The 16,913-nt window shown below is 42.7% G+C and overlaps 2 protein-coding genes across 2 annotated transcripts in view; both read left to right on the forward strand.

The window, feature by feature from the left end:
• The first annotated feature begins 617 nt into the window (after positions 1 to 617).
• ercc4 (excision repair cross-complementation group 4) lies at positions 618 to 14,008 on the forward strand. The gene is made up of 13 exons (XM_079492089.1): positions 618 to 677; positions 1,141 to 1,257; positions 1,857 to 2,103; positions 3,765 to 3,945; positions 4,259 to 4,454; positions 5,186 to 5,393; positions 5,635 to 5,815; positions 6,318 to 6,446; positions 7,160 to 7,264; positions 9,192 to 9,744; positions 10,967 to 11,059; positions 11,392 to 11,504; positions 12,592 to 14,008. The coding sequence occupies exons 3-13, from the start codon at positions 1,927 to 1,929 to the stop codon at positions 13,338 to 13,340; spliced, it is 2,685 nt and encodes an 894-aa protein (XP_079348215.1). The 5' UTR covers positions 618 to 677; positions 1,141 to 1,257; positions 1,857 to 1,926; the 3' UTR covers positions 13,341 to 14,008.
• A 285-nt stretch (positions 14,009 to 14,293) lies between these two features.
• mrtfba (myocardin related transcription factor Ba) overlaps positions 14,294 to 16,913 on the forward strand; it is a 37,690-nt gene continuing 35,070 nt past the window's right edge. The window contains exon 1 of the mRNA XM_079492085.1: positions 14,294 to 14,440. The gene's annotated coding sequence lies outside the window, so the exon portion shown is untranslated. The remainder of the gene's footprint in view (positions 14,441 to 16,913) is intronic.

Consider the following 16,913-nt stretch of genomic DNA (forward strand, 5'->3'; position numbering starts at 1 on the left):
TCAGTTTGCAAACTGAGTTGAATGGCTCTAATTTAATAACACACACACACACACACAGTAGATTTGTGTAATGTGCAGTGGTAGATATAGGCTATACAATAAATACACATTAGTGGAAAAACTACAAGGGGTATATTTACATTTTCTTTCCTTTTTCAGCACTCTGAAATGATCCTTGGGAAAAACAAACTCTTCTAATGAGCCCTGCATGGGCTTTGCCTTTGAGACACGTAGGCCTACGTACCAAAGACGCTGAGAAAGCGCTTGTTGTTGTATGCATCCTGCAGGTGCATAGAGCTACAACGCCTTGGTCTTACTCTTTGTTTTCCTCCTAGATAGCCCCCTCACCCCCCGAGAATATTGAACCTTGGCAGGAGATGGCCTGCAACGTGGCATGTGACCCACCCAAAACCATTGTCCTCGTTTTGTTTTTCTGGGGGGGTGCCCTATAGGGGGACCCCTGGGCCTGGATGTTCGGCCGGGGCTCGATCGTTTCACTTGAAATGGTTGAAAAACAACTCGATGTGCCTCTGGCTCTGTTTTATAGTAACCTAGCATTACTGGCAGTGGCAGGCCTGTTCTCCAGTTTTGGTATAAATGAGTGGGCCTGGCTGTTAACTTTAAATCTCTCTCAGTAGTAGGCTAACACAGCGGCAGCCCTCAGATCCGCTTTGCTGGTGAGTGAAACCCCCCATTTGCCCCAAACCCTGCTGCTTCTCTCCTTTTCTAATTAGGGTTAAGGAAGTCGTCGTCCCCCGCTCCCTGCAAGCAGCTAAATATCCCATATTTCGCCCTCGAGCCGGTCATAAAATGTCAAGCTGCTCCTGCACCCACTCAACACTCACTTTACATTTACAGCATCATCCACCACAATGACATGAAGAATGATATATGGCGAAATGGACACTGTGTGACTCCCCTTCAATCGTGTCATCTTTTCGCATGCACGAACCTGCCACCCCGTGACCGTGGAGAATGGAGATACAGCAATACAGCATGTTTTCGTTTTCGGATCATTTGATTAAATGTCATGTGCGATAAAACGGCAATAAATACGAATCAATGAGCTGGCAAGTTATTCCTGCCTCTCGTCTCAGCCGTTGCCTAATGACTTCGTCTTCATTTTCTCACTCCAACAAGACGCCAAGCGTCTCCCCAAAGAGGTTGGACCTGTCCTGTATGACCGCACAGCTGGACACATGGGGAAGACTGCAATGCAAAACGAAGTGCTCTACTGCTCTCTATGGGCGCGTTCAGGTCAGGGCATTGATACTCATTTGTGTAGTTTGGTTTCAGCGTCCAGACTCCAGAATAGACGACTGCCCAAAATGTATTTAAGTAAAGTAGGCTACTATTATACATGATTAGAACATGCTGAATCATTGATTAGACACTTAATGTCTAGTATTTCTACAATAGCTACAGATTGCTACAAAACTACCCTGTATTTGGGGTTGAATGATAACATTTAAGTCTGATAATGATGTACGGTGCATCTTCATCATGTACAAATGGTAAATAGCCTGTATAGCCTAGCCTTAGCCTCGATACCCAGGCTTTCATTTCGTATAGTCTTAACTACTTTACATATAATAGTGAACTAACTGCATATAGCCAATTTTACACATCGAGGTGCCAGATCATATGCACAAAGTAACCTTCACCTATTTAGAACCCCCAGTGCAGCAGATGGCGCTAGATTTTAGATTGTATTGTCCTTGTTTATAGTGTTTCCGTCTCACGTGACCGGAAGTTCACGTTCAAAACATTGTCCATTAACAATAACATCTCTGTCATATGGCCATAAGTGGCTCTGCTCTCTGACAATGCATGGTTTATCCTCCTAGCCTTTTTAGCAATCTATTTTTTAAATCATCGTGAAGACGAGACTACTTTCCTCTTAGTCTTAGTCGTGACTATTTAATCATGACGGGGCCTTTGCTGGAGTTTGAGACGGAGATGTTCTTGAACGTGTTCGGGTGTGACGGGCTGCTGGTGACGGCGGAGGGGATGGGGATAGACCGCATTCTGCTGCAGTTCATGCGGGTCCACTCCGTGGAGGACAACCTGGTCTTACTGCTCAACGCAACTACTCCAGAACAGGTGAGAACAAGACACAAGTTACATGTCCCACAGACTCCCACTCGAAGAGCTGGCTACGATGGTTACTTACTTACTACTGCAAGTGCTCTGAAATATGATGTATTCCCGGGGTCATGCCTATGTTCCCTCAATCCGATAAGTGCAAGTGTAATAAATGTAATAGTGTAATAAGTATAATAGTGTAATACAGACAGCATTTTTTCCCAATGAAAATGGCTGAAAAAAGCCACTCGTACTATAATCTCGCTTTTAGCCATTAGATGGCACCATTTCTCGTCTCGTCTTTTATTTCTCGTCGCGTTTTTTTTTCTCGTCTCGTCATAATAATAGGTTCATAATAATTACTAAAATTAATTAACTTATAATTATATCGGTCGGCCTCATGACCTCATGCTATAACAGCCCACTTTACGTTTTGGCTTATAACTCTTGAACCATAGGTTCAATTTCTTTGAGGGCATAGGGCTGAGGGAACATAGGTACGGTCCTGTATTCCCAAATTCCAACAGATCATTATGTAATGTTACACTTTTAGTTTTACTGTCGCGCATGTCTGGATCAATCTGGGAACCCATCGGCAAAATAAAGGAAAAACAGCGCCATCTGCTGTTTTTTCCTTTGAATGTATTTCTGCTGAGGAGCTCTGAATCTGTTTTGAGAGATTATGTCTGGATAAACTCCAGTCAAGTGACCAGTGACAGGCCCACATACAGTGTACGTACTGTACATACACACCATGTATAAGTGACAAATTGTAAATTTGTAACTGATGATTAAAGAGCCACGTTTAATATAACGCATTCAGTCATCAAATCGATTTATGTAGGCCTACAGCTACATACATGCCTACATGTCCATACATTTAAGAGTGCTTACCAATATTTCAAGATTTGTCCGTAAAAAAAAAAAAAACCTTTGAGACAAATGGTAGCAGTTCTTCTCTTTTTAAAATATATTTAAAGGTTTTAAATATATTTAAAGATTTGTGTGTACAGTAATTCTACTGTATCTGTATGTACTGAGAATGAGACATTTTTTGGGGTGTTTTTTTTAAATAATAGGGCAGGTGTCTGGGGTGTTACAAATGATTGTGTGTGTGTGTATGTCTGTTTGTGTGTGTCTGGTGGTTTCCTGGAGGAAGCTGTCTTGGAGCCTAGACGTGTAGTGATTGCATCACATAGGCGACTCCATGTCACCACCGGGAGGGAGAGTAGCTGTTTGTAACAGTTACTGTACAGAACTGGTGGCAAGCATCCTACTGTACGATTCAGAATGTTTTAAAAATAAAGCTGCCCCTACACTAAATAATATAGACTAGATAAGAGATCACTTTATATCATTGTGCGACATCATGATTATTTCAAAGTTTTTTCTTGATTATGTTAATGAATGTTTATTTAAAAAAGAAATTAGTGAAAACAGCAGATCTACAAGCTCCCAATGTGTTGCAAGCTTGTACATATTATTTACAGCTACAGTATAGATCATTTTCTTTACATTTACTGCACAGGATACTAGTGATTGTTTGCTACTACAGAAAGGTCATCATTCATGGTGTCCCCTAGTCCCCTGATGTTTTACTAGCATGTAGGGGGACTTAACAACACAATATTGAACAATGCTTAGTTGCTTACATTGTCTTCGTTCCTTGTCTTCCCCAGGAGTATTTCACAGAGCAGCTGAGAATTGAGGGTGTGACGCACTTGCCTAGGACAGTGACCAGTGACATCCAAAGCACAGAACGCTATAATGTGTACACCCAGGGAGGGGTGCTGTTTGTTACCAGCAGAATCCTGGTGGTGGACTTCCTCACAGACCGCATCCCTGCACACCTCATATCAGGTCTCATACAGCTCAAGTTGTGTTCTCAAACGGCACAAAATATACAAAAAAATATATCTGAAATTCTGAAGTGTACCATTCAATATCTGTAAAATATAGATTGTCTACTCTGCGCACGAGTATGAATGTTTTAAGAAGATGCTAACTTCAGACCTAAGATTGAACTTTCTGTAATTTATATACAGTAGTGCTTTACTTTGAAATGGTTATTTTCAAGAGTTAACCCTGAGACTCTGGAATCTATCGGTTGCAGAAAAACAAGCAAATAAAACTGATATTGCTTTTAACTGCTGTGTCACTCCCTTGTCTCCAGGCATCCTGGTTTACCGGGCTCATAAGATCATCGAGTCATGCCAGGAGGCCTTCATCCTGCGCCTGTTCAGACAGAAGAACAAGACAGGCTTCATTAAAGCCTTCACAGACAAGGCCACATCCTTCTCCTCTGGATTCTGCCAGGTGGAGCGCGTCATGAGGAACCTTTTTGTCAAGAAACTCTACCTCTGGCCCAGGTCTGCTGGATTCTGATAAAACATCATGACTTTGTCTCGGTATTGGTATTTAAGGGATAACTTTGCCACTTATTTGTGGATGTGCAATCATTTCAAGTGATCAAGTGCTGTCAATGGAAGCAATAAATTCACATTCACTGAGAAAGCAGAGTTCTGCTCAGACACTGATGATGTCTTCATTTACCAGTGTGCATTGCAAGGGAGGAAGTTGAACATCCAAATATGGTTAGTGAGTTTGTCAGGTTACTAACTTCTAACTAATGTTCATTCTGCAGTCCACAGCCACATAATTGAATGAAACCCTGCCTGTAGTTCTTCTGTGACCAAGATATGTCACAATAGGTAGACAACTAGGTTCACAGAGAAGATTGTGTGCACATCTCAATGCCTATATTCAGGCCAGGTGCTGGATGTCAGGCATGAAGGCAAACATCAAAGAAGAGGAATAACATCCGCACACCAGTTTGTAGAGCTCCGAGACTTACTTTATTTGCCTGATGAAGACCTAGTCGGTCGAAACGTTGCAAAATTGTTGTTTTAAAATAAAGTCTCAGAGCTCTACAAACTGGTGTGCGGATGTTCTTCCTCTTCTTAGAAAACTAGGTTACCACAGGGAACATTGGCAAGTATTGTAGACATTATAGACAAGTATTTCAGTCTGATAACATTATCGATCTCTTTCTCCCTCGTCTCTGTCTCTCTATTTCTTAACTCGTTCATCCTCCTCCCAGGTTCCAAGCGTCGGTGAACACAGCTCTAGACAAACACAAGCCAGAGGTGGTGGAGCTGCACGTGGCTCTGACCCCGGCCATGAAAACCATCCAGAGCTCCATCCTGGACATCATGGGTGCCTGCCTGAAGGAGCTGAAGCGCTACAACCCCTCACTGGAGGCCGAAGACCTCTCCCTGGAGAACACACTGGGCAACGCCTTCGAGAAGGTTAGACTAGAAAACAGAATTGAGGATAGAACCTAGACCGTGTGGGAAATTAACTGCGATTAAGAGTCAACCCTTTTACGACTCTGTCAAAATTTCAATGCCTCTTTTTGTTCTATTTCTTAATAGAAAAGAAACGTTTGATTACATTTTTGAACAATGACATTGAGAGAGATTATTCATTCCAGTCATGGAATCTGATCTGTTTGTTTTGTTTTTTTGTTTGCTCTCTCCCCCTGCCCAGACCATCCGTCACTACCTGGATCCTCTGTGGCACCAGTTGGGGGCCAAAACCAAGGCCCTGGTCCAGGATCTGAAGGTGCTGAGAGTTCTACTGCTCTACCTGACCCAGTACGACTGTGTCACTTTCCTCAACCTGCTCGAATCCCTGCACACCAGCCAGAAGAGCTTTGGCAACAACTCTGGTGAGGCTGGCCAAATGTGTTTGCACTGCTGACATACAACAACCCCAACTTCACCTTGGGGAAGTCCTGTCTTGTCTCTCCCTGCATCTGGTTATTGGAAGCTGGATATGTTTTCAATCAGCAAAACACCCCTTTTGTCCTGTCATTTGTAGGTTTATAAAGCATTTATATTTTCGCACCAGCAAGGCGAGCAAGCATGGTTGACAACAGGTGCATACAGTTAGGATTAGATAGAGGTAGTCTGCTGATTACAGAAAAGTTCTTCAACTTTGAATAATGTGCAGCAAAATATGGTAATAGTATAGCAATACCTAAAGAAACAGGTGTTTTCTTTAGATCATAATACTTTACTGAAACTAAGGGTATTTACGTAATGAAGTACAAAATCTTGTCCAGGCTGTGATGATTACACACCCTCATTGTACCTCTACACTACAATTGCTTCTTTTGCTGCTACTACTGAGCTGCTACTTGGTTTATCATGTGAACATGCTACCACCAGGTTGGCTGTTCCTGGATGCTAGCAACTCCATGTTTGTGAATGCCAGGAGCAGAGTGTACCGCATCCCAGAGAGCAAGAAGAAGCTGAAAGTGGCAGCAGAGTTGGAGACGAAGCAGACCTCTGGCACAGGTAACTGACGAAACATTTTAAATTAATAGTTTTGGCCAGAGCTACAGACTAAGTTAATCCTTAAATCATCAACATTGTACTATGTACAATACTATGACAATAAATATGACATAGTATTATACTATGTCATATTTAGCCAAGACTTTAATTGAATGTTAAATGCATGCATACATAAGCACACATAAATGTACATACTATTTGTGCGGGAACGCATGCCCCTCCAGTTATGCGATACCCATTGTACACATTTGTCAGAGTAGTTACCCAATAGCATTTATCATAGTGCCAGTGTATGGAGTTTTGGAACGGGAAGTAATCTCTGAAGTCATGTCCTCAGGTTCACTGTTACAGCATTTAATGCTGTCTGAAGTCTGTCATGGACAGGAGTTCAGACGGATGACGATACTATGCAATATTTAATGTTATTGGATTCATTTTTTAATCGGAGAATGTTGTTTTTAAGTCGAGCGGACTGGTTGTTGGAGGGGGTTTCGAACTTCGGATGCCTACACTACTTGTGCCCATGGAATGCTGGGTGACATGCATATGCTTGTTGTATCGTGACTGAGGACACATGCCTTGATTTTGTGGATGTAACTTTGCTGCACCTGAACAATTTTTGTTCTAGTATGCAATTTCCTCTGTGTGGACATAAATAAATTGTGTGTGTGTGTGTGTGTGTGTGTGTGCGTGTGCACGCGTGCGTATATCAGAGGTGAAGCGAGAGCTGGTGCTGGAGAAGAATCCTAAGTGGGAGGCTCTGACTGAGGTCCTCCAGGAGATTGAGAAGGAGAACAAAAGCTCTGAACATGAACCAGGTCAGACTTTACTATAATTACAATTATGTGCATTTTCAAAAAAGGTCTACACACATCTTGCATGTCAAGTCAACAAAGAATGCACTTATCATTATCCACCTCAGTACCTACCAGTATTTAATGCTGCTTGGCTTTGCACACATCTACTACTTGTACATACATTAATTGTCTTGTTAGATATTTACTTTGGCAATATAACCATGTTTTCTCGTGCCAATAAAGCCCCTTTGAATTGAATGTTAAGAATGGATGCATAAACACATAAGCACACATAAATGTACATACTATTTGCGCAGGGACGCATGCCCCTTTTCAGTTATGCAATACCCATTGTACACATTTAGCAACAATAGCAACCCCAAAACTAATTTATTTTCAAGCAATCAGTCACCACACCTTTTGGAATAAAATTGAAATTAATGTTTTTTTCCAAACACAGTTCAGTTCAGAAAAAACAAACAAATGCTCTTGCTGTCAGTTATTTGAAAAAACCCTTTTGCTCCCAGTAAAGCAGGCCTATTTGAAATGAAATCCTCTTTCTGTCAGTCGAGTCTTTCCATCAGATACAGTACATGAATGTCTGTTAATATTGCCGTTCTGTGTTACATGTGTGTTCAATAGGGTCACTCCAAACACAAAAAGGATCCTGAATAGCAACAATTCCACAAATCCTCTTCTCCAAACAATTCACATCACCAGTTCCAATTCTCCTCTGGCTGAATACAGGCCTCCCCAACTCGAGCCACTTCTATGACAAAATAAATTAACGGATAAAGAGTGCTGGACAACTGAACTGTCCTTGAGTGCTGCTGCCAGCATGCAGACTGAATTTCCAGGTGTCAATCATTGTTAAACCGTGTCAATTGGTGATTGCTTGTTAATTAGAGTCAATTAGAGTCAATTCCATACTCCGTTACACTTCGCATGGAAAATCCTTCATATTTAGTATTACATGGGTCCTAGCCACACAATTTCATCACATGGTAGATATGATAACATTTTATGTAACAACATATCTATTGTCTTTGAAAAATGTGTGAACACTAACCTAGCATTGCAATGCCTACTCTTTTTCAGGTTGTGTTGATATATTAGAATATAACTTGATAGTGTCTTTGGAGCTCTGACATTATACTTACTAGTCCTTACCGTTCTGATAAATGAACACCAAATGATTTACAGTGTGGGTAATGTGATTTAATAGATCATATTATTGATGTATTTTGAGGAAGGATTGCTTTAATATAGTTGTGAATATACTTGATCACAGGAAATGGAAAAACAGTACATCAAACAAATAAAAAAACAGTCAGTGTCGCGTTTGTTGTGTAGCAATTGCATTAAGGTATGTATGGCATCAGAAGTAGCTGGAGACAGTGGAGACACACACAGCGACACAGAAGTAGTGTCATAGATGGAAAAAATAAGCAATAATTAAACGAAGGGTGAGACAGACAGACACACACACACACACACATAACAGTGAAGGCGGAGGTGTGAGGTTGCGCGTTTTCCCATGTAAGTAGATGGGGACATTTTAAAGCACTAATAAATTAATTATGAATTCATAATTTGTGAAATGGGGAAAAGGGGCTTTGTTAATATTCATAATATTATGGTCAATGCCTGTGTGAAAAATGTGAGCGATTGGTGCAGGCAGTGAGGAGCAGCGGCAGTGTTTCAGACATTCATTCAGACAGACAGACAGACAGACAGACAGATATTGAGTGAATTATAGTTTGATTAAAGAAGAGTTAACCATCTTTCCTCCCCTGTGCTGTATCAGACACCCTTCCCTAAGGAGAATCAACCTCCTTTTAACCATCCTCTCAGCTCATGTCCCAGTATAGACTCTGACTGTCTGACTGCTGTTTTTATCTATCAACCAAGCATCCTCTATGGTCTAACACTTGCTTTCTCCAAGCAGGCCGTGTGTTGATCTGTGCCAGTGATGACAGGACATGCGCCCAACTGCAGCAGTACATCAACCGCGGCTCTGACGCGCTGCTCAACCGGCTGTATCTACGTACTGTCGGCAAGCGGGACGCGGCCGCTGCTGCCGCCTTAGAGCTGGACGCACATAGATATGGCAAAGGCTGGACCAGGAACCGACAGCCTGCCAAGACCTCCAAGGGGAAGAAAGTAGCACAAAAGACCACAAAAAAGACGATGGGGAAGGACGAAGACGATGAGAGGGACGAAGCTGAGAGGACGGCCAGTAGCATAGACGAAGATGGACTGATGGACGAGGAAGAAGAGGAAGAGCAGCTGAAGTTGGACCTGTCGTCCGACGCTTACTACGGCTTGCTGAAGGAGCCCATGACGGTCATCCACCCGCTGAGGGGCTGCAGCGACCCTTACAGCCTGACACGTGTGCTGCACGAGGTGGAGCCCAGCTTTGTGGTGTTGTATGACGCTGAGCTCAGCTTTGTCCGCCAGCTGGAGGTCTACAAGGCCAGTCGGCCGGGGATTCCGCTGAGGTAGGTGTGTGTGTGTGTGTGTGTGTGTGCTTGCATGTGTGCGTGTCCACTCCCCTTCAGTTTCCCTTCATTGTGATACTCAGAAAAGCATTCTCAACTGGGTATGCCAAGTATGCCCTTTAGTTATTTTAAAATGTATAAATGTTAATTTGGAAAAAGTAGGCAAGGCAATTTTATTTGTATCTTAAAGATACAAATAATTAGGCCAAAACGTTGCAGTTCCCTTACCCCATTCAGGACGGGAACCCCTTTTGGTGTTTTAAGCATTATGTTATACTTTAACTATTGAAAAATATCAGATCTAGCAGATCTACAAGCTCATAGCACGCTACAAGCTTGTAGTTCTGCTATTTTTGAAAAATCGTGAAAAAGTGGTGCAAATCTTTGAATATATATTCTTTCAGTGTGAACGTTAAACGTTAACTCAAATCTTTGCTTCTGGGGGGAGGGTTACCTGGAACAACATATTTTCAGATGGGGGTCCGTGGCCAAATAAAATACAGATACGTTTTGGGGTCCTTGACATAAATGTAAAAAGAACCACCGCTCATCTGCTGAAAAAACTTAAGTGAGGTGCTGGAGTCACAAAGGGATAATGAGAAAAATAAAGGGAAGCTCCGCACACTCAGATCTGTGCACAATCAAAGTATTTATTTTGGGGTCCTTGACATGAAATAGTTTGAGAACCACTGACATAGAAACATAGGTTTTACAGAAAACTGTCATGATTTAGAAGACATTTTGTAGATTTGAGTTCAGGTTTAAATGGGTTAATACACTTTTCAACTGTGTTGAAAAGTGTGGGAACCTGGCTGTCCTCCTACGCACCTGTCGCCTGTAGGTGTGCAAAAGCCTTGCTTTTTATTTTTATAGCACATTTCAACAATAACGCAACACAGAACATCAAGCAAAGGAGATTATAAAATGACATTAGGATGCATAAAACAAGAAGAAAAAAAGAATGGATAGAAGAGACAAAAGTAAAATAACTATCAAAGGCAGCGACAAACACAAAGGTCTTTAGTTGTGTTTTAAAATAAATAAGAGTGGCAGCAGACCTGCAGTTTTCTGGGAGTTTGTTCAAAACATGGAAATTGACTTGCATGTTTCAGTGTTTTGTAGATTGGTCGGCATTTTTAAATACTCTTAGTATTAGTTTGGTCTGCTCTGCTTTAAGTCGTGTCCTTCTGCTCATGGTTTCTCTTCTCATTGTTCTTCTCAGGGTGTACTTCCTTATCTATGGGGGCTCAACAGAGGAGCAGAGGTATCTTACGGCTCTTTCTAAGGAGAAGAAAGCCTTTGAACACCTGATCAGGTCAGTACTGTTTCTTCCAACACTCCAAGGTGGCTGGACAGAGATATTTATTTGTCATTACTGATTTTGAAGTAGTTCTTATTTTGAATTCTGTCAAGAAAATAGGGATATAAGGTCAAAAGTCTGTCTGTGAATTTGATAAATATTAACCAATAAAAAAGTATTAACAAGAGCATGTGACTAAATAATAACTACATTGGATTCATACTTCATAGGAACACACTTTTGTTTTTGTTTTTCCTGAAAACACATAACACAAAACCCTTGTACGGTACAAGTTGTGCTCGACAGCGACAATATTTAATTTCCCAATATGTTGTGTGACACGTCAGGGAGAAAGCCACCATGGTGGTTCCAGAGGAGAGAGAGGGCAGAGAAGACACTAACCTGGACCTGGCTAGAAATCTGGAGCCTGCCAACGCCACTGTCAACACTCGCAAAGCAGGCATGTCCCATTAATAATTTACTGTGCTGTTCTACCGCACTATGGTTGTTAGACTTTGTACAAACATGGCATTCTGCTTTCCATCAGGATTGTTATTCACTGTTCACTATGTATGACATTTTCCCTCTTTGCCCTCTTAGACATTTTGAATCTGAATTTGAACCAAAGTGTTAGTGTTACTTTAGTGCTTGTCCAGGAGCCAATAATCCTTTAATATACCTGGATTTGAATGTGTTATTCTTACAGTCTGACCGTGAAGGATGTGCACAGAACATGATTAAATAGATAAGAAACAAGATGGAGTCACTCAGTCACATGAAGATGTGACTTCATGTGTATCTTGTAAAAATGAAAAATGGGCTTTCATCCCATTCATAGACGGCTCGGCTCTGAAAGAGGCTCAGAAGTTTTGCTCAGAATTGTATTGAAAGGATAGCCCCTTGAGATGCAGCATCTCATTTTAGAGGGGTCCCATACACAGGGAAAAACATTACATACAGTACAGTGCAGTTAGCACAAAAGACAATACAGACATGTACAGATACAGTTAGCTTGCTCATCCTCTCCCACCCACTCCCCCATCCCCCCAACTCTCTCTGGACAAGCATATTGAGAGTACAGTACAGTGACTTGAAACAGGGGTCAGAAGTAAACAGCATTACGGGCAGTGTTAGTAGCATAGGCTAGCTATTTATGTTATACAGTCAAACAGTTCAAATAAGTTCAATGTATCAATGATGTCATCATATAATATATAGGTCACCCATGTCCAAATTAGCAATTTTAGCACCTCCATTATAAGTGATTGAGAAAAGTAAAGGGTTAATATTTCAAAAAGCATGTGAACTATAATTAGTGGCATTGTGCACTGTTGGCACTGATTAGTCCAGCGGTTTGTGAGATTAGCTCCAGAGTCCATACAGATAGACACACACACAGTCACACACACACACACACACACACACACACACACACACACACACACACCGATCCTCATGTAGGCGGCTGCTTTCAGAGCCATGCCATAAAAATAAAAAAAGTGAATGACATGAAATAAAGTAATGATGAAGGACATGGTTTTGAACAGGGGGACAGGAGCAGCCCAAGGAGCCGTCGCGTGTCATTGTGGACATGCGTGAGTTCCGCAGCGAGCTGCCCTCCCTGCTCCACCGGCGCGGGATGGACATCGACCCCATCACCCTCGAGGTGGGGGACTACATCCTGACCGACGACATCTGTGTGGAGCGCAAGAGCGTCAGCGACCTGATCGGCTCGCTGCAGAGCGGCCGCCTCTACACCCAATGCCTGTCCATGACGCGCTACTACAAGAAGCCTGTGCTGCTGATCGAGTTTGACCCGGCAAAACCGTTCTCCCTTGTGGCCCGCTCTGACTTCCGGCAGGAGATATCGTCCCAAGACGTCATCTCCCGACTCACCCTCCTCACCCTGCACTTCCCCCGCCTCCGCATCTTGTGGTGCCCCTCACCCCACGCCACAGCTGAGCTCTTCCGAGAGCTGAAGCGAGGCCGCCCAGAACCAGACGCTGCGGTGGCACAGGCCGTGACGGGCGAGTCGTCCGACACGGTGGCCGAGTCGGCCGACCTCTACAACCCCGGACCGTACGACTTCCTGTTGAAGATGCCGGGGGTCAATGCCAAGAACTGCAGGGCACTGATCAGCAATGCTGACAGCCTGGCAGATTTAGCTAAGTTCAGTCAGGACAAGCTTGCACAGATACTGGGGCATACCGCCAATGCAAGGATGCTCTATGACTTTCTGCACAATATTGCTGATGTCCCTGCACCTGCCCCAAAGAGAAAATTTTCAAATTTTTGAATTTTAAACTAGGTTAAAGTAGAAAATAAGGGGGAGTCCCGCACACTTTCTTCACTTAGAAAAAATGTATTGGTAGAGATACAACTCTATAAAGGTCAGAGCGACCGAAACGTTCTTTTTTTGACGGGCGCTATCCCCTCTTATGTCCAGCTTTGAGGACTTGAAACTTTGTGTAAACACAAACATTGTCCTAACACAAACATTGAATGCCATTGATAATGAATGGCCTTTGAGCACAGACATTGCGTAAACACATTGAAGACGAAGGTGATGGATGTATGATGATGTACTATGATAAGAGCGCCCCTCACGTCACACAGGTGTGATTTTTATTATTCATGTTCATTACTCCTGCACTGCTGTCCATCTCCATTCCGTAGGCGTGCAACAGGCTTTTTTCTTCTAAACTAGAAGTGCCTTTGTTACATTTGAATCTATGTATTTAACTCGGGTCTCACATTTGTAGAAATTGTTTGTCAGTGAATATTAAATATGGAAACTATGTTGTAATTGTTTGTTTTGTATAAACCTACAGACCTGTGATGTGTACATTAAAGCTGATTCTATACTGTATATAGAACACAATTCTGTAGAACTTGTGGTTTGTAAACTTTTCATTGATGTGCAGGGTCATGACACTAAATGACAATAAATGTAACATTGTCTTGTCCTGAAAAAAGCGCTTAATTTGAAGTTAAAGAGATATTATATGGCAGCTCAACTGCTGTGCATTTGCCAAATGCAATATAATGTTTGAGGTTTCCTGGCAGTGTTTTATTTTTTATTTATTTATTTTTAATATTGTATATAAATGTAAGTGTGTATATATAGAGAAATATACAATTATTTTGTCTCTAGCTGGCTACAATAAACACAGTAAATGGGCTTTATCTTTACCCCCCCACACCCCCTGTCTGATAGCCGCGATGACGTCACCCCGTGCAGCCGAACAGCGAGCCGAGCAGTCGCAGCCATTTTACTCCGTGGAAATAAACTTGGCTGTTAAGGAAAAATACTCCACACAACTCCACACAGACACGCTCAGTTGTCTCAGCGAGTCACGGACCCGCGTCCGATCTAGATCCTCTCTGGCAGATTCGGTAAGATGACATCGGGTGACCGTGTCGTGTGTATAACGGGTCTTGTTTTTAGCATGTTAGCCTGCTGTCTGTCAGTTGCTCTAGTTTACACTAGCTGTGGGTGTGAAGAGCCTGTTTGTTGAGGATTCGTCATTTTCAGGATGGATAGAAAACGACAACATGGTTTGTTGCAGTGAGCCTAGATAACGTGTCAGTCGAAGCACTTTGCTGTATTGTCCGCTGTCACCTGTCAGATGTTAGCATCTCCCACACCCACCCACCTATATAGTACCTACCCACAACAACCAGTGTTGTGGGTATCTGCCTGCACATTGACCCAATACTTGACTATTTCTTCCAAGGTCAACATGCTGTGTGTGTGATGGGGTTTAAGGTTAGTTAGTTTGGCAATGTTATTCCTTTTCATGATGACATAATCAAATGCCCCGTCATTTTAAACCTTGAGAAAAGAACATAGGATGTTCTTTTCTCAAGGTTTAAAATGACGGGTCATCGGGCGTCCTTGGTCTTGACAGCTGGAAATGCTGACTGTTTGCTTGTCATCTCGCCTCTGGGTGGGGTGGGCTGATACCTGTACCGAACATTAAGCCTTTAATGTCATCATTCAATGAATCTGATCAAGGGTGGCAGAGATGGGCACTGCATTCAATCAAAAACAATTTACTGTGTGTGTGTGTGTGTGTGTGTGTGTGTGTGTGTGTGTGTGTGTGTGTGTGTGTGTGTGTGTGTGTGTGTGTGTGTGTGTGTGTGTGTGTGTGTGTGTGTGTGTGTGTGTGTGTGTGTGTGTGTGTTCTCAGAGGAGGCCCTGTCTGTCCTATAACTTGGCTTTGTTTCATGGTATAGTGTGAATTATAAGCTGTCAAATGCTGCTGTGTGGATGTGGCCGGATGGGAAAGAAATTATCTCCACAGGCTGTTTCTTCAGTAAACTGTATCCCCAGTTGTTTGACTAATTTCAGTGGCGGGAACAGTATCACTTTGCAAGCTTGTGCCTACCATGCTCATTTTAGACGTGTTTTTCCACTGTGTTGTCTGGTTGAATGACAATAAAGTGAGAAGGTAATCCAGGCACAAGCTTTTGCAGAGTATTTAAACATTTGGCCCCAAAATGATGTGATAGCTCTTCCCGTCTTGGCCCAATCCTCAGTCTCTCTTGTCATCAGGGTTTTAAATGGCCATTTACGTGACGGATTACCACAGTCATGAGAGATTAGTTCTGTGCAGAAAGGTGATTGTTTGCCAGAGGTTTTTTGTTATTACTGTTTACAAAACGGGTTTAGATTCTTGATCTTGATGAATTCACCCAGGGCAGTGGTGGCTCAGAGGATAGAGCGACGGCTTGGGAATAGAAAGTTCCAGGTTCAATCCTGAGGCTCTCCCTCCATTAGCGTCATACTGTCCTTGAGCAAGACACTTAATGGACTGCTCCTTCTGAGCAGGTTGGTTCCTTGCATGGTTTTCTTCCACCGTCGGTGTGTGAAAATGGGTGGAATAATGTAATGCACATTGTAAAGTGTCTTGGTTTAAGGGGCCATAGAATAATATGCATCATATATCATTACCCAGAGCCCTGGCATGCTTACAGATGTTTTCATTGCTCTAAATCTGCTATAAATTTAGCCAACCGTCTACTAAATCCATTTTAATTCATCCATTTCTTACTCTGAGTGTACAAATGTAACCAAATGGACCATTACAGAGTAGTTAAACAGAGAGAGTCATTGTTGGAACATTAAAGGACTGACTTCCTACTGGTGTCTTTATTTATTTTGTGTTCTGTGACTGTCAAATCCTGCTGAAGTGTGACTGCGTTGCAGTGGAATCTGTTGTGTCCTGTTTCACCTTTAGGTTTAGTTCCTGTTCCTTACACACACACACACACACACTGAGCATGTTTTTGTGTGTGCGCACGTGTGTGCGTGCGCGTGCGATAGCCTTTTGTACTACTGATTTTTAAAAGGAAACCCTCACTGACTACTAGACAGCCAGGAGGGAAACTCACAACAACCAAACCTCTGTGTGTTTGTGGGAACAGAGCGGAACAGTGACTGGAGAGAATGAGCCAAATGAATGACATCACTGTTGTCTTATCTCCGGATAAAGCGGCCATTTTTGTTGGAACAGACAAGTGTTCTATTTCAAGTGTTCTATTTCAGCCAAAACGGTTGACTCAATAGCTACGTACTGACTGATTGTTGATCCAGAGAGAGACAGGATGGATTTTTGAGACTAGTACACAGTATGCTTTTGCTGCTGGGTGCACTCACTGTTCAAAGTCTCTTTCTCTCTCACTCTGTTTGTCTCCACCAGGCCGAAGGCATGGGGAGAGAGTATGTTTTGCACTCCGTCCGTCCGTCCGTGTGTCCGTCCGTCCGTGTGTCCGTCCGTCTGTGAACAGCTAATCTCCGGCACCGTTAATCCGGTCGATGCCAAATTTTGCACACACACTCCCTGGATGCCAACGATGAACCTCT

The sequence above is a fragment of the Electrona antarctica genome (genome assembly GCF_951216825.1).
Source record: "Electrona antarctica genome assembly, chromosome: 22".
NCBI lineage: Eukaryota > Metazoa > Chordata > Actinopteri > Myctophiformes > Myctophidae > Electrona > Electrona antarctica.

Bases quoted from the DNA above. Each gene is read 5' to 3' on its own strand.
- ercc4 (XM_079492089.1), top strand. From the start codon at position 1,927: ATGACGGGGCCTTTGCTGGAGTTTGAGACGGAGATGTTCTTGAACGTG. The intron at 4,455-5,185 runs GTCTGCTGGATT...TCCTCCTCCCAG, and splicing joins AAACTCTACCTCTGGCCCAG to GTTCCAAGCGTCGGTGAACA. The intron at 6,447-7,159 runs GTAACTGACGAA...TGCGTATATCAG, and splicing joins GAAGCAGACCTCTGGCACAG to AGGTGAAGCGAGAGCTGGTG.